This window comes from Ovis aries, chromosome 25, assembly GCF_016772045.2.
Source record: "Ovis aries strain OAR_USU_Benz2616 breed Rambouillet chromosome 25, ARS-UI_Ramb_v3.0, whole genome shotgun sequence".
NCBI classification, from domain to species: domain Eukaryota; kingdom Metazoa; phylum Chordata; class Mammalia; order Artiodactyla; family Bovidae; genus Ovis; species Ovis aries.
This window is the reverse complement of record NC_056078.1, coordinates 5,257,934-5,281,629: the sequence shown is the minus strand read 5'-3', so window position 1 is coordinate 5,281,629 and position 23,696 is coordinate 5,257,934. Positions and strand designations below refer to the sequence as shown.

Below are 23,696 nucleotides of genomic sequence, written 5' to 3'. Positions count from 1 at the left end.
CCACTCAGGGATGTTAGAAGCCAGGCTCATTAGAGGTGGCTGCCAAGTGTATTAATGGACCTAAAGGGAAAGAATTAAGAACATTTCTTTCCCTCCACATAATAAAGGGTGATTCGCTTTCCCGAACCGTGTGTTGATCCTAAAGGTAATGGGCCTGGACTGTGAAAGGTGTCCCTTGGGTACCTCTCTGCTCTCCACCCAGGTAGTAGTTACACACAGGAAATTAAGGCAAAGCAGAAAAGCCCAGAAACATAAAAACCTGGAAAAGCTGAGAAATCCTTCAGTCATTCATTTTAACCTCCTCTATCATGGGGGCAGCAGAGGATGAGATGGTTAGATAACATCACCAACTCAGTGGACATGAGTTTCAACAAACTCCAGGTGATAGTGAAGAACAGGGGAGCCTGGTGTGCTGCAGTCCACGAGGTTGCAAAGAGTTGGACACAACTTAGTGACTGAACAACAACAAATTGTGCCTCATCCACTAGTCATTCACAAAAGGGTGCGATTGGGAGGCTGGTATACTCTGAAAATCCAAACAGCCAATTTGAGATTTCACTTGGTGTCATCTTCTCTCTCCATATGGTGAGAGAATCCAATTTTCATTATGAGTCACATAGTCCAAAAGTGCCATCCGGAAACACAGAGAGGACAAGCAGAAGAGCCTGGACTCTTCCCCTGGCCTCCGGGCCTCCCTCCTGAGAAGTGTAGCCTTTCCAGGGCTCTAGGACCAGACTTCCTGCCTCTCCACACTCACTCTGCCTATGGATGTGGCAGGCCGGCTCTGACCAAGACTTCCACCCCCACACTCCGAGATCCGGCGTGTCACCGGCTGTTCTTGGCGGTGATCACTACAGCAGTCGTCACAAGGGTCCGAACATGGGCCGCAGGGTCAGATATTCAGTGGGACCCCTGCCAGATCAGCCTGAAGACAGTAAAGGCCTTCTTGTGGTGTCACAGGGGAGACTCGGGCCAGTTCAGGGTGACAGGAGCCTGAACACCTTTGCTCCATGTGAACAAACAAACTTTGTTTCGCAGCCTGGATTCTTTCCTATATGGCCTCCATGCCCTCTTCAAAGGTGACTTCAGGATAACAGCCCGAGATGAGTGGGTGTTCGCAGACATCGACCTGCTGCACAAAGTTGTTGTCCCGGCTCTCAGGATGTCCCTGAAGCTGCATCAGGTAAGCATTCCTTTTTTTTTTTTTCTTTTTAAGTATAATCCTGAAACATTAGGGGAAAAATGACCTTTCAAAAACATGGTCCCCTTGCCCAGCCTAATTCTGACAAGTAGCCTTCTGGCTTAGTAACTAAGTGTGTGCATGTGTGTGTGTGTGTGTGTGTGTGTGTGTGTGTGTGTGTGTGTGTGCTCAGTTGAGTCCCCTCGACTCTGTGGCCCCTTGGACTGTAGCCCTCCAGGCTCCTCTGTCCATGGAATTTTCCAGGCAAGAATACTGGGGTGGTTGCCATTTCCTACTCCAGAGTATCTTCCCAACCCAGGGATCAAACCCGCATCTCTTGCCTCCTGCACTGGCAGGTTCTTTACCACTAGCACCATCTGGGAAGCCCAGCAACTAAGCACTGAGGCATTGCCCATTTTTTGATGGTATCCATGGTGATGTGCCCTCAAGAGTCCCTAGGAGGTGGTGATCTCCCACTAGCATGGAAGAGGGGACTTGGCTGGAGAAAATGACATCAGAAATGTCCACACTATGGTGAAAAGTCCTAGGCTTCTATGCCACCAGCTCTATGGGCCCCGAGGCCACTGTGATAGTGAGGTGCCCGCCATCCACCCAGTGGGGCTGAGTGATGTGGAGGTGGACTTGGCCTTGCACCAGGCATCGGCCTCATTGCTGTGTGCACAGCAAGCCAGGACCAGCTTTGTGGTCCTCCCGACCCACAGATGAATTATTTCCCCAGGACCAATTCACTTGCCCCGATGAGTACGAAGACCCAGCAGTCCTCTACGAGGCCATCCAGTCCTTTGAGAAGAAAGTGGTCATCTGCCATGAGGGTGACCCAGCCTGGAGGGGCGCTGTGCTGGCCAACAAGGAGGAGCTGCTGACCCTGAGGCACGTGGTAGATGAGGGCACGGACGAGTACAAGGTGCTCATGCTCCACAGAAGCTTCCTGAGCTTCAAGGTGATCAAGGTATGGGAGCCATCCTTCCCGGCTGCCACCAGCCTCCCGCCTGGGGGGACATGAGAAGAAATATATGGCTGGCCAACAAGTCATTTGGGTTTTCATTCAGGAAAAACCTGAATGAACTTTTCTTGTTTAAAATAATTTATTATATATATTTATTTAATTTTTGGCTGTGCTGGGTCTCTGTTGCTATGTGGGCTTTCTCTAGTTGCGGTGTGCAAGGGCTTCTCACTGGGCCGGCTTCTCTTGCTGTGGAGGACGGGCTCTAGGGCTCACAGGCTTCAGTAGTTGCGGTGCATGAGCTCAGGAGTTGCGGCTCCCGGGCTCTAGAGCATAGGATCAGTAGTTGCGGTGCATGAGCATAGTTGCTCCTCCATATGTGGGATCTTCTCAGACCAGGGATCAAACCTGAGTCTCCTACATTGGTGAATTCTTTACCACTAAGCCAACAAAGAAGTCCCCAGAATGAACTTTTTTCCCAACACGGTAGCATGGATTGGCACAGACGCCATGCCCCCTAGGCCAGCATCCTCTGTCCAGAGCCACATTTCCCGGGGGCAGGGGGAGTGGGCAGTGCTGGCCAGCATGCAGGGTGGGTGGCCCCGGACAGGCAGTGCATCTCTGCAGGGCCCTTTCCCACTCAAAGAGCTGGTGTGCAGGTGATGGCTTTGGCAAGAAGTCCTGCTAGGCTAGACACGCATGGGGTCAGAATCTAGCTTGTTCCTGGGATTTCTTTGGAAGGAATGATGCTAAAGCTGAAACTCCAGTACTTTGGCCACCTCATGCGAAGAGTTGACTCATTGGAAAAGACTCTGATGCTGGGAGGGATTGGGGGCAGGAGGAGAAGGGGGCGACAGAGGATGAGATGGCTGGATGCCATCACTGACTCAATGGACGTGGGTCTGAGTGAACTCCAGGAGTTCGTGATGGACAGGGAGGCCAGGCATGCTGCGATTCATGGGGTCGCAAAGAGTCGGACACGACTGAGCAACTGAACTGAACTGAACTGAAGATTCCAAACCTCCCTCTCATAACCTATTCCTGGACCCGATAACTTCCTTCCCAGAGATTCTCTTCTTACAGCTTCAAATCACCGGGCTGAAACAAAGCCTTCTTTCCTTTTAATTTGATCTCCATGGCCCCATGAAAATGCCATCATATCCACCTTGCTGCCATTCAGACATTACTAAGAAAGCTTTAGGCCAAAGCACAGTGGCCACAGGTCCTCAGACCCAACAGTCTGTAGCCCCGCTCTCTCTCCGCCCCACCATCCACTTTCCTCTGCATGTCTTCCCCGCGCTGCAGGTGAACAGAGAATGTGTCCGCGGCCTTTGGGCCGGGCAGCAGCAAGAACTCATCTTCCTCCGCAACCGCAACCCCGAGCGCGGCAGCATTCAGAACAACAAGCAGGTCCTCCGGAACCTGATCAATTCCTCCTGTGACCAGCCCCTGGGGTACCCCATGTATGTCTCCCCACTCACCACATCCTACCTGGGGACCCACAGGCAGCTGAAGAACGTCTGGAGCGGACCGCTCACCTTGGACAGCATCAGGGCGTGGCTTCGAACCAAGTGGTTAAGGTGGGTCTTCACGGCAAAGGCATTATTTACCCGGATGGAACGGGGCTGCGAGCTCCGAGGCTTCTGGTAGGGATCTCACTGTCTGCCCATCCTCCTGTGATGAAAACTGCCGTGCCCAAATGTCCTCCAACATCCTTTGTTTCAATAAGCCGTTTCAGATGATGACTCAATGGGAAACGTCCTCAGATGAGAGTCTACCTCCCTTTCCCTTCCATCCACGGGCTGAGACTTGGGTTTGAGTTCTTGGAATGTTGCTGAGGTTACGGGTCTTTGTTACACATCTGTTGCAAAGAATCAGGCTTGAACCAGCCTCCTTGCCCCATCCTGCCCCCAGCCCCATCTCTCATCGAATAAGTTTTCTCACCTGGTGGTAACAGTGTTCCTGGTTAGTTGGAACAAATTCTAAGTTGTTTTGCCTGAATCTAACAGGGCTGTGTGTTGGACCTCAAAGCTGGAGGGGGTCCCTGTGGATGGTGGAGCCCGCGCGGCTTTTTCATCTGGGCAGGGTGTATTCATTTATCAGTCATTGATGGGCTTTCATCCGGACTTGGTGTATTAACTTATCAGTCCCCAAGGGGCTTCTTCATCCGGGCAGGGTGCATTCATTTGAGGTTTGGGGAACAGAAACCCCTCCTTCCATTTGCATGCCATCTGCATCTGCATCGCTTCTCACCAGTACAGTGCGGTCTGCCGTCCTGCTTGGAACACAGATGTGACGGGGCATCTAGGGGAATTAGACATGTTTGGGTGAGAATCCTGGAAGCGTCTCTTCCTCTCAGAGTGCGGAAGGACTGCGACGCAGCGGGCCAGCCGGGCGCGGGCAACACGGAGGACGTGGATGCGGCGCGGGCCCCGCCCGCAGGCGGCAGCAGTGCCCCCAGTGGTGAGAGCCGGGAGAGCAGCGCGGAACAGCCCAGAAAGGATGGGAGCCGCCACTGGTCACCCCGGGAAGGGACACGGAGGCCAGGTGAGTGCAGTGGGGGCCTCGTGTTACTGCCAAGGCTCCTCACGTCTCACTGGCCAACACCGTGGGCTGTGTTGTCATTCTACCCTCTGAGAGACCGTTTACACAGGACAGATCAGTATTGGGCCAAAAGATGCCCCCAAATATACTGACTCATATAAGTTCTACTCAGAAAAAAACTCGATTCTATGCGTTAGATTCAGCTTTTATCCTTTATCCATCTGTCTGTCCCTTATCTCAGCCAGCTGTCTGTCCGTCTATCGGTTCAGCGGTCAGTCTCTTCCACCCATCTCTCACTCCTTCAGAGACCATTGGCTCATGTGTCTCTGTGTTAGGCTGGGTTATAGCTCTTCATGCATGAAGGCGCCTCCCTCCTCCTGTGAGTTGACCCACCCCCTCCAAGTCCTGTGATGAGGCAGCTAGCCTCCTGCCCTCCATTGCCTGGTCACTGCCGCTCTCCACTTCCTCCCCTTGCACCTGACATTTCAGAGCATAGGGAAAGAGGGAAGACGGGTGCCAGCTGATTGGCATGGAAGAAGTTTGGTTTGAGTCTAAAGCTTAAAATCGGTGTGTATGGCAAAACCAATACAGTATTGTAAAGCAAAATAAAGTAAAAATAAAATTTTTTTAAAAAATAAAAAATAAAGCTTAAAATCATGTTTACACTAAGGCCCAACTAATTAGGCTCAGTCAGATGGATGAGGCTCCAAAATCCCTCTGTACTTGGAGGAGAAGGCTCGGTTAGGAAAGGTGACCCTCAGGGCTTGCAGAGGATGTGCCCAGCTGGAGTGGGAGAGACAGATGCTTGGCCTGGCTCCCACCGGCACACTGTCCCTTGGCTTTGACCTTCAAAACCTCTCAGTGCTTTCACCTTTTGGCCTCAGTACTTTTACCATCAAGAAGCATACATTAAGTGCCTCTTTGTACGTATTCTCTTGTCAGCTCTGCATCAAGGGAGTAAGCGAGGAGCAGTTCCTGCCTCCTAGAAGTGCCCAGAGCAAGGCTGGGGATTGAACTGAAATAGTGAGGATGTGTGTAATGATGGGCAAGAAGATAGATAAGATTAAAAAAGACAGATGGATGACAGATAATGGATGGATAGATATCAGTAGAAGATAGATAGATTATAGGTATTTAGGGAGATTGAGATTATATAGATAATAGACAGGTGATAGATGGATAGAAAATTGATAGATAATAGATATATAGATAGCTAATTGATTGATGTGTGTGTCTGTTAGAGGCAGGAACTGCTCCTCGCTTACTCCCTTGATGCAGAGCTGACAGGAGAATACGTACAAAGAGGCACTTAATGAATGCTTCTTGATGGTAAAAGTACTGAGGCCAAAAGGTGAAAGCACTGAGAGGTTTTGAAGGTCAAAGCCAAGGGACAGTGTGCCAGTGGGAGCCAGGCCAAGCATCTGTCTCTCCCACTTCAATTGGGCACGTCCTCTGTGAGCCCTGAGGGTCACCTTTCCTAATCCAGCCTTCTCCTCCAAATGGACTCTAGCCTACCAGCCTCCTCTGTCCATGGGATTTTTCAGGAAAGAATACTGGAGTGGGTAGTCATTTCCTACTCCAGGGGATCCTCCCTACCCAGGGATCGAACCCTTATCTCCCCTGTCTGCAGACAGATTCCTTACCACTGTGCCACCTGGGAAACCCATATCTCCTGTAAAGTATGAATAGCGGAGTATTTTAAAAGAAATTTAATCTTATTAACTTCAAAGGTGGCACAGGAAGGCTTTTTTTTTTTTTTTTTTGGATTAGATTTTATTTATTTATTTATTTATTTTATTTTTTAAATTTTAAAATCTTTAATTCTTACATGCGTTCCCAAACATGAACCCCTCTCCCACCTCCCTCCCCATAACATCTCTCTGGGTCATCCCCATGCACCAGCCCCAAGCATGCTGCACCCTGCGTCAGACATAGACTGGCGATTCAATTCTTACATGATAGTATACATGTTAGAATGTCATTCTCCCAAATCATCCCACCCTCTCCCTCTGAGTCTAAAAGTCCGTTATACACATCTGTGTCTCTTTCCCTGTCTTGCATACAGGGTCGTCATTGCCATCTTCCTAAATTCCATGTATATGTGTTAGTATACTGTATTGGTGTTTTTCTTTCTGGCTTACTTCACTCTGTATAATCGGCTCCAGTTTCATCCATCTCATCAGAACTGATTCAAATGAATTCTTTTTTACGGCTGAGTAATACTCCATTGTGTATATGTACCACAGCTTTCTTATCCATTCATCTGCTGATGGACATCTAGGTTGTTTCCATGTCCTGGCTATTATATACAGTGCTGCGATGAACATTGGGGTACATGTGTCTCTTTCAATTCTGGTTTCCTCGGTGTGTATGCCCAGAAGTGGGATTGCTGGGTCATAAGGTAGTTCTATTTGCAATTTTTTAAGGAATCTCCACACTGTTCTCCATAGTGGCTGTACTAGTTTGCATTCCCACCAACAGTGTAGGAGGGTTCCCTTTTCTCCACACCCTCTCCAGCATTTATTGCTTGCAGATTTTTGGACCGCAGCCATTCTGACTGGTGTGAAGTGGTACCTCATTGTGGTTTTGATTTGCATTTCTCTAATAATGAGTGATGTTGAGCATCTTTTCATGTGTTTGTTAGCCATCCGTAAGTCTTCTTTGGAGAAATGTCTATTTAGTTCTTTGGCCCATTTTTTGATTGGGTCGTTTATTTTTCTGGAATTGAGCTGCAGAAGTTGCTTGTATATTTTTGAGATGAGTTGCTTTGTCAGTTGCTTCATTTGCTATTATTTTCTCCCATTCAGAAGGCTGTCTTTTCACCTTGCTTATATTTTCCTTTGTTGTGCAGAAGCTTTTAATTTTAATTAGATCCCATTTGTTTATTTTTGCTTTTATTTCCAGAATTCTGGGAGGTGGATCATAGAGGATCCTGCTGTGATTTATGTCTGAGAGTGTTTTGCCTATGTTCTCCTCTAGGAGTTTTATAGTTTCTGATCTTACATTTAGATCTTTAATCCATTTTGAGTTTATCTTTGTGTGCGGTGTTAGAAAGTGATCTAGTTTCATTCTTTTACAAGTTGTTGACCAGTTTTCCGAGCACCACTTGTTAAAGAGATTGTCTTTACTCCATTGTATATTCTTGTCTCCTTTGTCAAAGATAAGGTGTCCATATGTGTGTGGATTTATCTCTAATTTATTTATTTAGAATTTATTTAATTCTAGCAATCAGAATCCAACAACACATTAAAAAGATCATACACCATGACCAAGTGGGCTTTATCCCAGGGATGCAAGGATTCTTCAATATCCGCAAATCAATCAATGTAATTCACCACATTAACAAACTGAAAAATAAAAACCATATGATTATCTCAATAGATGCAGAGAAGGCCTTTGCCAAAATTCAACATCCATTTATGATAAAAACTCTCCAGAAAGCAGGAATAGAAGGAACATACCTCAACATAATAAAAGCTATCTATGACAAACCCACAGCAAACATTATCCTCAATGGTGAAAAATTGAAAGCATTTCCCCTAAAGTCAGGAACAAGACAAGGGTGTCCACTTTCACCGCTACTATTCAACAGAGTTCTGGAAGTTTTGGCCACAGCAATCAGAGCAGAAAAAGAAATAAAAGGAATCCAAATTGGAAAAGAAGAAGTAAAACTCTCACTGTTTGCAGATGACTGATCCTCTACATGGAAAACCCTAAAGACTCCACCAGAAAATTACTAGAGCTAATCAATGAATATAGTAAAGTTGCAGGATATAAAATCAACACACAGAAATCCCTTGCATTCCTATACACGAATAATGAGAAAGTAGAAAAAGAAATTAAGGAAACAATTCCATTCACCATTGCAACAAAAAGAATAAAATACTTAGGAATATATCTACCTAAAGAAACTAAAGACCTATATATAGAAAACTATAAAACACTGATGAAAGAAATCAAAGAGGACACTAATAGATGGAGAAATATACCATGTTCATGGATTAGAAGAATCAATATAGTGAAAATGAGTATACTACCCAAAGCAATTTACAAATTCAATGCAATCCCTATCAAGCTACCAGCCACATTTTTCACAGAACTAGAACAAATAATTTCAAGATTTGTATGGAAATACAAAAAACCTCGAATAGCCAAAGCAATCTTGAGAAAGAAGAATGGAACTGGAGGAATCAACTTGCCTGACTTCAGGCTCTACTACAAAGCCACAGTCATCAAAACAGTATGGTACTGGCACAAAGACAGACATATAGATCAGTGGAACAAAATAGAAAGCCCAGAGGAAGGCTTTTGAAAGGATCCTCTCTGCTCAGGGATTGAACCCTGGGTCTCCCACATTGCAGGCAGATCCTTTACCATCTGAGCCACTAGGGAAGTCCCAATTGGTTGATAGAGAGATAATAGATAATAGAAAGACAAATAGACAGATGATATAAAGATACATAGGCAGGTTGAGCTATTTCAAATCCTAAAAGATGATGCTGTGAAATTGCCGCCCTCAATATACCAGCAAATTTGGAAAACGCAGCAGTGCCCACAGGACTAGAAAAGGTCAGTTTTCATTCCAATCCCAAAGAAAGGCAATGCCAAAGAATGCTCAAACTACTACACAATTGCACTCATCTCACACGCTAGTTAAGTAATGCTCAAAATTCTCCAAGCCAGGCTTCAACAGTATGTGAACCGTGATCTTCCAGATGGTCAAGCTGGATTTTGAAAAGGCAGAGGAACGAGAGATCAAATTGCCAACATCCATTGGATCATCGAAAAAGCAAGAGAGTTCCTGGAAAACATCTACTTCTGCTTTATTGACTATACCAAAGCCTTTGACTGTGTGGATCACAACAAACTGTGGGAAATTCTTAAAGAAATGGGAATACCAGACCACCTGACCTGCCTCCTGAGAAATCTGTATGCAGGTTAAGAAGCAACAGTTGGCACTGAACATGGAACAACAGATTGGTTCCAAATCAGTAAAGGAGTACATCAAGTCTGTATATTGTCACCCTGCTTATTTAACTTACATGCAGAGTACATCATGAGAAACTCTGGGCTGGATGAAGCACAAGCTGGAATCAAAATTGCTGGGAGAAATCTCAATAACCTCAGATATGCAGATGACACCACCCTTATGGCAGAAAGCGAAGAAGAACTAAAGAGCCTCTTGATGAAAGTGAAAGAGGGAGTGAAAAAGTTGGCTTAAAACTCAACATTCAGAAAAGTAAGATCACAGCATCTGGTCCCATCACTTCATGGCAAATAGATGGGGAAACAATGGAAACAATAGAGATTTTATTTTCTTGGGCTCTAAAATCACTGCAGATGGTGACTGCAGCCATGAAATTAAAAGACTTGCTCCTTGAAAGAAAAGTTATGACCAACCTGCACAGCATGTTAAAAAGCAGAGATATCACTTTGCCAACAAAGGTCTGTGTAGTGAAAGCTATGGTTTTTCCAGTAGTCATGTATGGATGTGAGAGTTGGACCATAAAAGGGGCTGAGTGGCAAAGAATTGATGCTTTCGAACTGTGGTGCTGGAGAAGACTCTTGAGAGTCCCTTGGACAGCAAGGGTATCCAACCAGTCCATCCTAAAGGAAATCAGTCCTGAATATTCATTGGAAGGGCTGATGTTGAAGGTGAAGCTCTAATACTTTGGCCACCTGATGTGAAGAGCCGACTCATTGGAAAAGACTCTGCTGCTGGGAAAGATTGAGGGCAGGAGGAGAAGGGGATGACAGAGGATGAGATGGCTGAATGGCATCATCAATTCAATGGACATGAATTTGAGCAAACTCTGGGAGAGAGTGAAGAACAGGGAAGCCTGGCATGCTGCAGTCCATGGGGTCTCAAACAGCTGGACACGACTGAGAGACTGAATAAGAATAAGATGGATAGACAGGTAGATGTTTGACAGATACATATATACATGCATAGATACACAGAGATAAATGGATAAATGATAACTCCTTAGTTGAAGATAGATGAGAGATGGAAGGGAGGCAGGAAGACAGGGAAGGAGAGAGAGGTAAATAGGTAGCTGAACAAAGTGACATCAGTTGCTTAGGGTGAAGAAGACCCCCTTCCTTGCCCCGTGGCATCTGCCCTGGACCCTGAGCAGAGCAGCTGCTGAGCCAGAGGCCTTCAGTGTGCAGCTGACTCTCAGGCCAGGAGTTTCTCATTGCTTAGTTAGTTAACAGTTGTTATCGCATGAGATTTTTAAGTTTCAAAAATCACAGAAGTGATTTTCCAGGTGGGAAAATGCAAGGTAGGTTCCAAATGGAGCAGTAACTGAGCATTTGACCTTTCTGTTAGGTGACTTGTCTGAACCAGAGAGGGGCTAGAGTCTGAGAGTGGGGGTTGTGGGGAAGGGGGTCTGTCTCGGGGGTTGCAGGGTCACAGCTTTTAAAGAGCCTGAGATGGGCATGCTGGACCGCCTCTGACTCACGGAGATGCCTCTTCCTTTCCATACCAGTGAAGCCATGACGGCACCACGTGGCCTGGAAAAGCCAGCATTCCTCCCATCCTCAGAATCCAGGCCCTGTAGGTCATGAATGTCCCCTATCTACCACCAGAGCCTGAGGCTGGGACCCGTCACAGGCTTCTGTGGCAGATGTCAAAGCTGAATCTTCCAGAGCCCACACCAGCTGTTCAGTTTCCATTATTGCTTCTTAAAATTGCTCTTGGCTTTGCCTGCTTTACAAGGTAACAAGGCATGCTGGGCGACGGCACCTGTGGGCCTCAGAACCATGAGCCCCCAGCTGCAGTCAGAGTCAGCCTCGGGCTCTGCACTCAGCTTTTGTCCTTCTCTGGAGACTCCCAGTCTCTAGAGAATCTGAGTCTTTGAAGCAAACCCCCTCTGAGCCACTCCTCCTCGCATGCCCTCCCATCCCACCACCACCCTGTTGTACCAAGTGCATCCTTGCTGTGGTGGTAAAATGTAATAAGTAACAGTCCTCCAATATATACTGTGTGCCTACCCCAGGCAAGTTCACTTTGTCCTCCCCCAGGATTCTGACAGGCTTCCCTAGTAGCTCAGATGGTAAAGACTCTGCCTACAATATGGGAGACCCAGGTTCGATCCCTGGGTCAGGAAGATTCCGTGGAGAAAGGAATGGCAACCCACTCCAGCATGCTTGCCTGGAGAATTCTAGGGACCAGAGGAGCCTGGCAGGCTACAGTCCGTGGGGTCACAAAGAGTTGGACACGACTGAGCAACTAACACACACACTCCCCTTCATCTTGCAGCTGAAGAAACCAGGGCAGAGAAATTCAGTCACTGAACAGAGAAGTTCAGTCATGGGGCAGAGAAATCACAGCTAGGAAGCAGCTGATCTGGGATTTGTACTCAGGCAAGATGGCCGAGTGCCTGCAGTGTGGACCCCAGGCACGGTCCCATTACTCTGGTCCTGGGACATTACCTCTGCTCATCAAATGCAGCCTTTGTCCCCGAACATGATGGAGCCACTTGCCCAGGCTTTCAGTGCTCATCTCTGCTGATCCCGTGGTCCCGGCCCTCCAAAACTTTGTTCCCTGGCTTCTCTTACAGCTGGTCTTCCTTGGGTTCACAGCCAGGCAAAGCTGACACCCAGCCCTTCCTGACTCAGCTGCCCAGTTTCCTGTAGGTCCCACTGTGGTCTGGGCAGGTGAAAGGTTGCGGTTGCGAGCCGTGTGCAATGCCAGGATCTGTGGCCTCTGGAGGAGAGGAATTCGATCCGGGGCCAGAGACGAGGCTTGACCACTTGGAGCTTTTCTGTAGCAAAGTTTTATTAAAGTATAATAGTAACAGGGAAAGCTTCTAACATAGACATCAGAAGGGGACAGAAAGAGTGCCTGCTTGCTAGTTTTTATTTAGCAAGGTGTTTTATGTCTGTTAGCAAGCTGCTAATGAGATAAGAGAGACACCTCGAGGCTGAGGGAATTTCACCAAACGGCAACCCACTCCAGTATTCTTGCCTGGAAAATCCCATGGACAGACGAGCCTGGTGGGCTACAGTCCGTGGAGCTGCAAAGGGTCGGACACAACTGAGCAAATTCACTTTCACTTTCCTCTTCCACAACATGCAGTTTTTAGATAGAATGGCACAAGGTGTGTCATCCCCAACCGTAAAACAATTGACATGAATACTGGTTTGTTGAGCCCTTATCAGCCCAAGTTTTGAGAAAAGAAAAAAAAAGAAAGTTGTCTTAGGCAGAACTGATTTTGTCAACAGAAAAGGGAAAAAACTACGTCCACCACTTGCAGTTTATTTCCCTCTGCTGCTTGGAGACCCCTGGCCTCCCTGCTGAGGCTGTTAACACTCTCACAGGGACTGGGGACACGGAGCAGACACATGTCCCTCCCTGTGCTCCAGGAAAGCTGACAGTATGTGGAAAGAAGGCCTTGCACCCCTAGGAAGTTATCCTGAGACTGGTGCCCCCTGCAGAGGGTCAGAGAGCTGGGAGGGAGCCCACCACGCCCTCCCCACTCCCAAGGAAGGAAGAGCCACTCTCTTGCTCTCTCTGGCCATTCAGGCAGCCTTGACAACTGCACAGATCACGAGTCTCTTTTCCCCATACCTGCCAGGTGACGCCATTCTAACTTAGGACATCTTTCTGTTGAACGATAGCTTCCGTATCTCACAGAACTGACCTGTGTTCCTTTGCTATAGGGCAACTGTAACAAAGTACCAGAAACTCAGTGGCTTCAACAAAAGACTGCTTCCCAGCTCTGGAGGCTGGAAGTCCAAACGCAAGGTGTTGGCGAGGTGGATTTCCTCTGAGGCTGTGAGGGAGAAGGGGTCCCCGGCCTCTCCCCTGGTTTCTGGTGGTTTGCTGGCAACCTTGGGCATTCCTTACTTTGTAGAAGCTTCATCCTGATCTCTGCCTTCATCTTCACATGGTGCTCTCCCATGTGTGTTTCTGTGTCCAGATTCCCCCTTTATTAAGGACATTATTCACCTTGGATTAGGCCCCCCTACTCCAGTATGATCCCATCTTAAGTAATGATACCTCCCACAGCCCTGTTTCCAAACAAGGTCACCCCCTAAGGTTCTAGGATTAGGACTCGGCATATGACCGGGGGTCCCAGCTGAGCCTCACCTGACTTGCAGGGCTCCCCGTGAGTGCTGTCTCCGGAATCTCTGTCCCCCGCTCCTGCTGGCTCACACCCCCAGCCTTAGAAGCCCCCTCTGCCCCTCACTCATCCCAGGGGCTGCTCGCCTCAGAGCTCCTGCTGCTCCTGCTTCTTCAGACTGGACATGCTGCCCCCAGGCTGGACTCAGTCCCCCGCTCAGCCTCTGGCCAAATGCTGCCTTCTCGGGGAGGCCCCTGGCCAGCCAGCCAGCCATACCACTCTGCCTCCCCGGCCGCCTCCCCCCCCCCCCCGCCTGCCCCGCCACTGGGTCCCCTGTGTGTGGCCAGGCCACACAGGAAGGGTTGGGGGGGTGGGGAGGCTTGGTGGTGGCCCACACTTCCCCGGGTGGGGTACGTGAGCACACACGGAGACTGTGACCCACTGTCCCCACACTACCATGCCTGACGAGGGGCCTGTGCCTGTGTGGACTCTGCACATCCACCTCCATCCACACCTCCCAGCTGCTCCTTGCCCAGCCTCTCACCTGCAGGAAGGCCCAAGGCTCACCCTAGGGGGGGACCCTGGGGCAGGTCTGGGCAGGCTCTGGGTTCAGTCTGGGCCTTCCAGAGAGCCTGGGGCCCACCACGTGGTGGCAGGAGTGTGTGGGAGCCGGTCAGCATGCCCCTTGTCCCTGCCACTTCCTGGTCCTGTGGGGAGAGATGTAATGGGGAAAGGGGGTGCCAAGAGGGACCCTCTAAAGTGCCAGGGGGCACCCAGGGCTAAGGTGATGCTCTGCACAAGTCCAGTGATAGAGTGGATGGTCCCCTCTCGACTCAGCCTTTCCCTCCAAGTCTTCTCTGGAGGCTGGGTGGGGTCTCAGGGCCTCGGGTCATGGGATTTCCAAGTGGAACTCAGTGGTTGCCAGCTTCAGTCCCTCTCAGCCAAGAAAATAGCCGAGGGCTGCTGATCCTACCTCCCGGCTTGACCTTGTGCCCCAAGCCCCCTGCCAGAACCCCTCACCTATCTTTAGAAGATTCTCCAGATCCAAGGCTGGTCCCTCTCCTAGTGATGCCTTGAGGAGACAGCGCTGGCCACACCAAGTAGGCATAGTCTTGGGGAGAAGGAGTGCCTCCAAGGCAGCTGCCTGTCTTCCCTCCCCCAGAGAAGGACCATGCCATGGTCCCCCGCAGGTTCTCCCTGCCCTGGAACATCCCAGCATCTCCCGATGCAGCCCAGCTGGTCCCCTGAAGGATGCAGGAGTGGCCACCTTTCAGGCCATCTGGCTTAGAGTCCCTGAGGGTGCCCAGTGGAGCGAGAGAAGCTGGCGGGGCATGAATCCAAGAGAGGGAACAGCACAGGTGGCCCCTCCCGCTCTCCGGCTCTGCTCAGCAACCCCACGACCCCCCTGCTTCAGCAGCTGCCTGAGGCAAGCCTTCCCCAAAACTCACCAGGGGACATCGCAGCTGGTAGCATAAGCCAAACCCCTGTTCTGTGGGGCTGGGCAGGGCTGGAGTCCAAACTTGCCCTCAAAAGGACAACATCTGAGACGGTTTGCTGGAAACCAGCCCCTGAGGCTCACAGGCTCGCCCCAAGACAGGAGGTGAATCTGAGGGCACCTGGGGCAGGGCAGGCCCCCAGGAGACATCTGGAAAGGCCCAGAGTTGGTATCAAAAGAGACCACCTGCCTCCCTGACACACAGCACACAGATTCATCTTCCTGCCCCTGCAAAATGAATTGTCCCCTTGTTTTTACTGCCACTGTGGTTAAAGCCACATGGGGACATCGGCACCTTTGGCTGTGGTTCATAGCATGCTCTCCCTGGTGAAGTTCAAGGCCAGGACACCATCCCTTCTCTCCATGACTTTGGCATGCTCTCCTATAAGTAAGCACCAAGTTGGGGTCTGGGAATCAGAGAACAAAGCCCAAGATGGGAAGCTTCCTGTGGGCTCCCCGGCTGCATCCCTCAGCCCCTGATAAATCTGTGCTGTGCCTGAGAGGAGAGCTGCCTCCTGGCTCAGGCTTCCGAAGCCCAGCAACACCCACCTCCCCCACCCACACCAGTCTTTTCCTCCTCAGCTGGTGCAGAGAGTGGTGGTGGTGGGGCTTCCCTGTTCTCTTGGCACAAAGTTTTCAGTTACTGAGGCCCTGAGTGCAGTAGCCCCTGAGACCTCAAGGACACAGGCCCCCACAGGGAGCCCCAGGTAATGACGGGCAGCCCTGCCTGGCTGGCCAGCCTGGCCTCAGGTTCCTGTACCTGCCACCAAGGACTCTTCCCAAATGATGCAGCCAGCGGTGTCATGCCCGAAGGTCCCTGGAAGAGAGAGGGCAGCTTGGGAAGGCCCCACACCCCGCCATTCCCAGTAGGATAGTGTCCTGTGCTGGGCAGATGCTGGGTTTCCTTTCAGCTTCCAGCTTCTCTGGCCTCCTTCTAACCCTCCCTTCAGCTGAATTAATCCAGTGCATCCGCAGATTCCAGAAAGGAAGCCAGAGCCTGCTCAACCAGCTCAGGAAACTTAGAGGCTGGTCTCCAGTCTTGGGAGGGTGTTCCTGATCCCGGATCTTTGGCTTGACCTGGAATAAAGGGAGACACCTTCCCAGCTCCCTCTCTATAGCTCGCTCCCCCCACCCTCCGCCCCTAAGTCTGCAGGGGCACATGGGAGGGGGCTGGAGGGGGTACAGCCTCTAGGTCAAGGCATTTTGAAGCTTCCCACATGCCAAAGGGAACCACACAGCCAAAGGTGGTGATGTCCCCATGTGGCTTTAACCACAGTGGTAGTAAAAACAAGGAGGGAATTTCATTTTCCAGGGGCAGGGGGAGGTGTCTGTGTGCTGGGAGTTGGGGAGGCAGGTTGTATCTTTCTTATACAGCATGGTTCTAATAGCCAAGAAGCCCTGCTGTTGTTTAGTTGCTAAGTCGTGTCACAATCCCATGGACTGTATCCCGCCAGGTTCCTCTGTCCATGGAACTCCCCAGGCACGAATACTAGAGTGGGTTGACATTTCCTCCACCAGGGGATCTTCCCAACCCAGGGATCGAACCCGTGTCTCCTGCATTGTCAGGCGAGTTCTTTACCATTGAGCCACCTGGGAAGCCCTAAGAAGCCCTGTACTCACCCAGACGAGGGATAGGTCTGTTCCTAGTCAGGGGTTGAAGAAGCTCTGGGTTTCAGTGTGAGGTGAGTGTTGTAGCTTGAGTTCTTATTTGCCAGTCAGTGTGACAAGCAACAAGCCTGCAGAAAGGATGCTGTCAGAGGCAGGGCAAAGGGTGGAGGCCACCACATGCCACGCAGGCAAGCAGGGTTGCCCAGTGTATCCTGTGGGGTCCTGTGGAAGGGAGTCCCTGGGGGCCGTGGGGGAGGATCTGAGTGCCCAAGCAGAGCATGACACAGAAGCCTGGCTAAGCAGCAGTGATTGAGATATTCTCAAGGGTGGATGGGAACCAAGTTCTAAGAACAGGGATCTTGTTTTACTCACAGTGCCCAAGGCTCTGTGCCTGTAACTGGGGTCCCAAGTGTTCCTCCCCCATGTCCTGCCTCACTTCCCAGCTGAGTGTCCCCTTCCTGGTCCTTGCTGGATTCTCAGAGGACTGGGGTCCCAGGTGGCCATACCTCATGCCTGGTTGGAGTGCCCTCATGCCCGGTGGCCAGGAGCTCACTGTGCAGCCCCAGTGGTGGCTGACAACATGCAGGCTTCTCACGGGAAGGGGACTCAGCCCACTGGTGGAGGCTGGTGGCCTGGTGGCTCAGAGAAGTTAGGAATTCATAACTAATCACCAATTCAATGGACATGAACTTGGGCAAACTCCAAGAGATGGTGAGGAACAGGGAGGTGGCCTGGCACGCTGCAGTCCATGGAATTGCAAACAGTCGGACATGACTTGGCAACTGATCAACAATAACAAGTAATCTGACTCCCCAATTGGACAGAAAGACTATCTCTTCTATCCTATTCTAAAGATTTGCACCACCACTTTTCATCAGCCTCTTGATGAAAGTGAAAGAGGAGAGAGAAAAAGCTGGCTTAAAACTCAACATTCAGAAAATTAAGATCATGGCATCCAGTCCCATCACTTTATGCAAATAGATGGGGAAACAATGGAAATCATGGCAGATTTTATTTTCTTGGGCACCAAAAATCACTGCAGATGGTGATTGCAGCCATGAAATTAAAAGACACTTGCTCCTTGGAAGAAAAGCTATGAAAAAACCTAGACAGTATATTCAAAAGCAGAGAGACATTACTGACAAAGCTCCATCTAGTCAAAGCTATGGTTTTTTCAGTAGTCAAGCATGGATTGAGAGTTGGACCATAGAGATAGCTGAGCACCGAAGAACTGATGTTTTTGAACTGTGGTGTTGAAGAGGATTCTCGAGAGTCTCTTGGACTGCAAGGAGATCAAATCAGTCAATCCTAAAGGAATTCAACCCTGAATATTCATTGGAAGGACTGATGCTGAAGCTCCGATACTTTGGCCACCTGATGTAAAGAACTGACTCATTGGAAAAGACCCTGATGCTGGGAAAGATTGAAGGTGGGAGGAGAAGGGGATAACAGAGGATGAGATGGTTTGATGGCATCACTGACTCGATGGACATGATTTTGAGCAAGTTCCAGGAGCTGGTGATGGACAGGGAAGCCTGGTGTGCTGCAGTCCATGGGGTTGCAAAGTCAGACACGACTGAGTGACTGAACTGAACCACCATTTTTGAGATAACAATCAAAGACAGAGGAATAATGCTGGAATAATGAACCAAGGAGGGTAATTTATATAGAATTTCAACTCGGGCTCTTAGGAGGTTTGCCCTAGAATCGCTCATAATTTGATAATGAAGTAATTGGCAAAATAAGTTAAACTACAAAATAATAAGTAGCATGATTGCATTCAGTTTGGTTTCTTACTTGTTCCATTTGCAAAATTAATTTTAAAAAATCGAGAGCAACCAAAAATACCCTCAAGAAAACCTGAAGCAATGTGGGGAGAGGATTACCCCGTCTTACATAGAACACAGACCAGTCCCCTCCGACACACAGACGGGCCTTTGTCCCTTTGTTACTGAAATGAGCTAAGTCCCCCACCAAGTATGGGTGGTCTCTCCAGCATCAAAATCACCATCTTGCGGGTGACTGTGGAGTATTTTGGGGCAGCAATCAGCGTTACAGGATAAATCAGAAACAGATGTTTGGCCTTGCCAAACTGAATAAACTAACAAATCACCATCTCTCTTCTTAATTCTGATTCGTCAGGATCCCTTTCTCTCTCTTTCCTCCTCTGCAAGAGTAAGTACTCAGCAGGGATGATCAGATGGGCCCAGCTGCCTGCACTCACCCGGGATCCTGACTCCAGTCCCACACAGTGAGCAGCTCCACAGGGGGAGCACCCCAATTTCTTGGACGGGCAGGAGGGAGCCAGGTGGGAACCCCAGTGCTCTCTGAAACTGGTCACCCACCACCACAGTGGGAAAATGGCACTAAGGTCAAAGTCAGGAGGCCCCTCTCAGCCAGTTCAGGGCAGTGGGAGGAGCAGGGCTTGGGGAGACCCAGGAATGTCCACAGTAACGCCTCTTCCCATGCTGAGTGCAGAAAGTCAGACAGAGAAAGACAAATAGCCTATGACACTGCTTAAAAAAAAAAGGGTACAGATGAACTTATCTCCAAAACAGAAATAGAGTCACAGATGTAAAAAACAAGCATGGCTACCAGGGGGTAAAGCAGGAGCAAGGATAAATTGGGAGACTGAAATTGACATACATGCACTGCTATATATATAATAGATAACTACCAAGGACTATATTGTATAGCATAGGGAACTCTACTCAGTATTCTGTAATAACCTATATGTGAAAAGAGTCTTAAAAAGAATGCATATATGTATGTGTGTAACTGAACCACTTTCCTGTACACCTGAAGCTAACACAAAGTTGTAACAACTAGGTGTGTGCTCAGTTGCTTAGTCGGCTGACTCTGAGATCCCATGGACCGTAGCCCACCAGGTTCCTCTGTCGTGGGATTTTACCAGCAAGAATACTGGAGTGGGTTGCCATTTCCTCCTCCAGGGGATCTTTCTGACCCCAGGATTGAACCCATGTCTCCCGCATTTCCTGCACTGGCAGGTGGATTCTTTACCACTTTGCCATCTGGGAAGCCCATGTAAATCAACTCTAATAAATTTTTTCAAAAAATTAAAATGTGTCACTCATGTGGTCCCATAGACAAATATAAATATTTCAGCATCGCCAGATTCCCTGTTAGTAATTTGGGAACTTGGGATGAGGTGGCAATCCTTGCATGCACCCACCCAGAGCCCTCTCTATTTGTACTAATTGAATGTAACTGAGCCACTTCAGGAGACTTGTGAGTAGGGCAACTGGTAACACTGTGACATCACTGGCCGTCCCCTTCAAGATAGTATTTATTTTTATTGTTCATTTAAAATTTTTAAAAATTTAAGTATAGTTGATTAATAGTGTTGTGTTAATTTCTGCTCTACATACAGCAAAGTGATTCAGTTATACATTGTACAGTCTTTTTTTTTTTTCTACTTTTTTTCCATTATGGTTTATCATAGGACACTGAATATAGTTCTCTGTGTTATACAGTAATACCTTGTTGTTAAAATAATATTTTAAAATTAGACCCTCTGGGCTTCCCTTGTAAGCTCAGTTGGTAAAGAATCAGCCTGCAATGAAGGAGAGCTGGGTTCCATTCCTGGATCAGGAAGATTCCCTGGAGAAGGAAAGGGCAACCCACTCCAGTATTCTTGCCTGGAGAATCCCATGGACAGAGGAGCCTGGAGGGCATAGTCCATGGGGTCAGAAGAGTCAGATATAACGACTAAACCACCTGGTGATTAAGTTAAGGAATTCAGCACTCCAGCAGGCGGAAGCCTTCCTCCACCTGCCTGGTCTCTGCAACTGCAGAGGTGGGTCCAGAACTTTAAAGCCTCCCCCCTCACTGCCCCCAGAGATGTGCCCGGAACAAATCCTTGGGCAGTCCAGCCCTTGTGTCAAAATGGCCTTGTTTCAATGATTCTCAGTGAGAACTAGGCCAGGAGCGACCCCAAGGGTAAGGATGGCTAGCCAAAAGGAGCTGGGAGCCCCTCCAGTCCACTGGGCGCCCCAGCAGACGATGCATGCCCCTGTGAGCCTGAGGAGGGCTTCCTCTCAAAGACCTTGATCTTAAGGGAAAGCTTTTTCAGAAAATAAAGGCCAACCCTTTTTTTTTAGCCCCGTTTTGAAGGCAACTACAAATAATCTAAACCTGCGTATTTTCCCTCATGCTTCCAGGGACAGGAGACTTCGGTGTGAAAGCCAGGACAAGCCTGGGCAAATTGGACGGGTCCATGCCCCTGGCTGCTGCTCCCCACAGCAGCGCCCACACCCCACCCTTCAGTTCTCCGGCCTTAGTGGAGGCCTGATCTGGGCTCCCAGCCCTCTGTCCTGGCCCAGAAGGCGGGGGACAACCTGGCTCTCTGGGGTTCCACAGAGCAGGCCTCCCACCTCACCTCGAAGACAGTGACGTTACCGACCGCCTGCCGTGGCAACCTGGTCTGCTCTTCTTTCTTTTCTTTTTCTTAATTTCCCACTTTAGAAAGCTCTGGTTGACTAGATGAGTGACATTTTGAATGCCCCTGCTTCCCCCTTCTCTCTCTTTAATTCCCTGTCTTATGGGCTTTTTAATTTATAGTTGATTTACAATGTCATGTTAATTTCCGGTGTACAGCCAAGTGATTCAGCTGTACATACATACTCTGTGTGTGTGTGCTGAGTCATGTCTGACTCTCTTGGATCCTATGGACTGTATGTAGCCAACCAAGTTTCTCTGTCCATGGAATTTTCCAGGCAAGGATACTAGAGCAGGTTTCCATTTCCTCCTCCAGGGAATCTTTCTGACCCAGGGATCGAACCCACGTCTCTTACATTGGCAGGCGGATTCTTTACCACCGTGCCCCCTGGGAAGCCCACGCATATTCACAGATTGGGCTCAGCTGGTGGCTCAGATGGTAAAGCGTCTGCCTGCAATGCGGGAGACCGGGTTCAATCCCTGGGTCGGGAAGATCCCCTGAAGAAGGAAATGGCAACCCATTCCTGTACTCTTGCCTGGAAAATTCCATGAATAGAGGAACCTGGTAGGCTATAGTCCATGGGGTCCCAAAGACTCAGACATGACTGAGCAGCTTCACTTTCACTTATATATATATATGCGTTTTCGGATTCTTTTCCCATATAGGTTATTACAGAGTACTGAGAAGAGTTCCCGGTGCTGTACCGTAGGGCCTTGCTGTTTATCTGTTTTGCTCTGCTTTCTTTTAAAGGCAGGAGTAAAGGCAGGAGTCAGTCCGTCCAGGCCCACAGGGCCTTAAGCCAAACGCCGCCGGTCCTGCGCGCGTCCGGCCCGGTCGCGGGCAGCCGCCCGACCTCCCTGCAGACGTCCACGTCGGCCCACGAGCTGGCCCCGCGGCGCTCGGGCAGCCGGCTGTCCCTGTGCCCCTCGGCCGCGTCGCTGCACTCGCAGCCCCCAGCCGCGCCTGCCGCCGGCCCGCTGAGCGTCCGTGAGCGGGCCGAGGCCCTCCTCAGGTCCAGCCTGGGCTCGTCCACCAGCTCCACCCTCAGCTTCCTGTTTGGCAAGAGGAGCTTCTCCAGCGCCCTGGTCATTTCCGGGCTGTCTGCTGCCGAGGGGGGCAACACCAGTGACACCCAGTCTTCCAGCAGCGTCAACATTGCCTTGGGCCCCTCGGCCAGGGCCGCCAGCCAGTCCACACGGGTGAGGGGCTAGGGGGCGGGGAGGGCCCCTCCTGCAGGCTCCCGTCACCTCCCCGTGGCGTTTCCAGAGTAACAGATCAGTGGTGAGATAGGAGCTGGAATGTCTGCGCTCTGAAGCCGACAGGACACATCACACTGGTCCTGTAGTACTGGCGGCCGGGCAGGCGTTATTGCAGGGAGCCCGAAGGCAGAGTCCCCTCCGCCCTGAGCCCGGCGTGTGGGGGCAGGCTCTCCATGGGCCCAGGTAAAGGGACCGGTTGTATTTCCTTCTCTTTTCACATTCCTCTGGCTGGAGGGAGAGGAAAGGACACACCCCAGCCTGGCAGGCAGATCCTTATCGATTCCCAGCCACTAGATTTCATTGTGAAGCTGCCGAGATGGCCTTCTGCTTTATGCAATTAAATGTTAGAGAGTTTTGAGGACTTCACCCAAATAAACGGTTACTTAGGTAGAATCCCTAGCTAGCTGGCACTGGATGAATCCCTGAGCATCACAGGTAAGTATGTACATAAATACCCAGCCTTTCTCTTCTGTAGGGGGGAAAGAATAGGAGACTTTAAGGCAAAAGCCAGCACCAGGTTGGAGACTTGCAGTTCCGCTGAACATTCGGCACACTGCCCTATCTGCAGTGCAGCTGAGTCTCAGTCTGCCGCCTTGTGGTTCCGGGTGTAGGTGTTTGGAGGTGGATGATGGGGGCCTGGCCCTCCTTGCCACACACCCCCCACCAGGAGAAGCCATACAGTGGCACTCCAGCCACCGTGAAACAAGGGCCAGGATGACCTGCCCTAAGAAGAGCCTGGGCATTGCAGCCTTCAGTGGGGCTGGGTGGCGGGGGGGAGTGGGTTATGAGCACCCTGGAGCCCCAGGTTACTTCAGGAGTTTAACCAAGTTTAGTTAGACAACTAAATGTGAACAAACCTCTTTCCCTTTTTCTCAGTTCCTCAATAACAATGCATACTTTTCTGCCACCCCTAATATGTGTTTATGACAATCTGTGGGTGCAGTTCTGAGATTCTGAAAAATTTTCTCTCCCTCTCTCCCAAAAGGATGGCTGAGTCCTTGGGATCACATTCAGGCAGAATTAAAAAAGCCTCGGTATTACCATTTGGGATTAAACCTGCAGGATTTAGCATTGGTGCAGGGCTGAGTGTATATGGAGTGACATTGACCCAAACTC

General features: G+C 49.7%; 1 protein-coding gene across 2 annotated transcripts in view; it reads left to right on the top strand.

The window, feature by feature from the left end:
* Nucleotides 1-23,696, top strand: part of PCNX2 (pecanex 2) — a 311,506-nt gene that overhangs the window by 286,541 nt on the left and 1,269 nt on the right. For both annotated transcript variants that reach the window (XM_012104979.5, XM_060406546.1), the window contains 5 exons: nucleotides 1,039-1,183; nucleotides 1,920-2,150; nucleotides 3,450-3,724; nucleotides 4,504-4,691; nucleotides 22,072-22,520. In XM_012104979.5, the coding sequence (XP_011960369.3) occupies nucleotides 1,039-1,183; nucleotides 1,920-2,150; nucleotides 3,450-3,724; nucleotides 4,504-4,691; nucleotides 22,072-22,520 (1,288 nt within the window). The remainder of the gene's footprint in view (nucleotides 1-1,038; nucleotides 1,184-1,919; nucleotides 2,151-3,449; nucleotides 3,725-4,503; nucleotides 4,692-22,071; nucleotides 22,521-23,696) is intronic.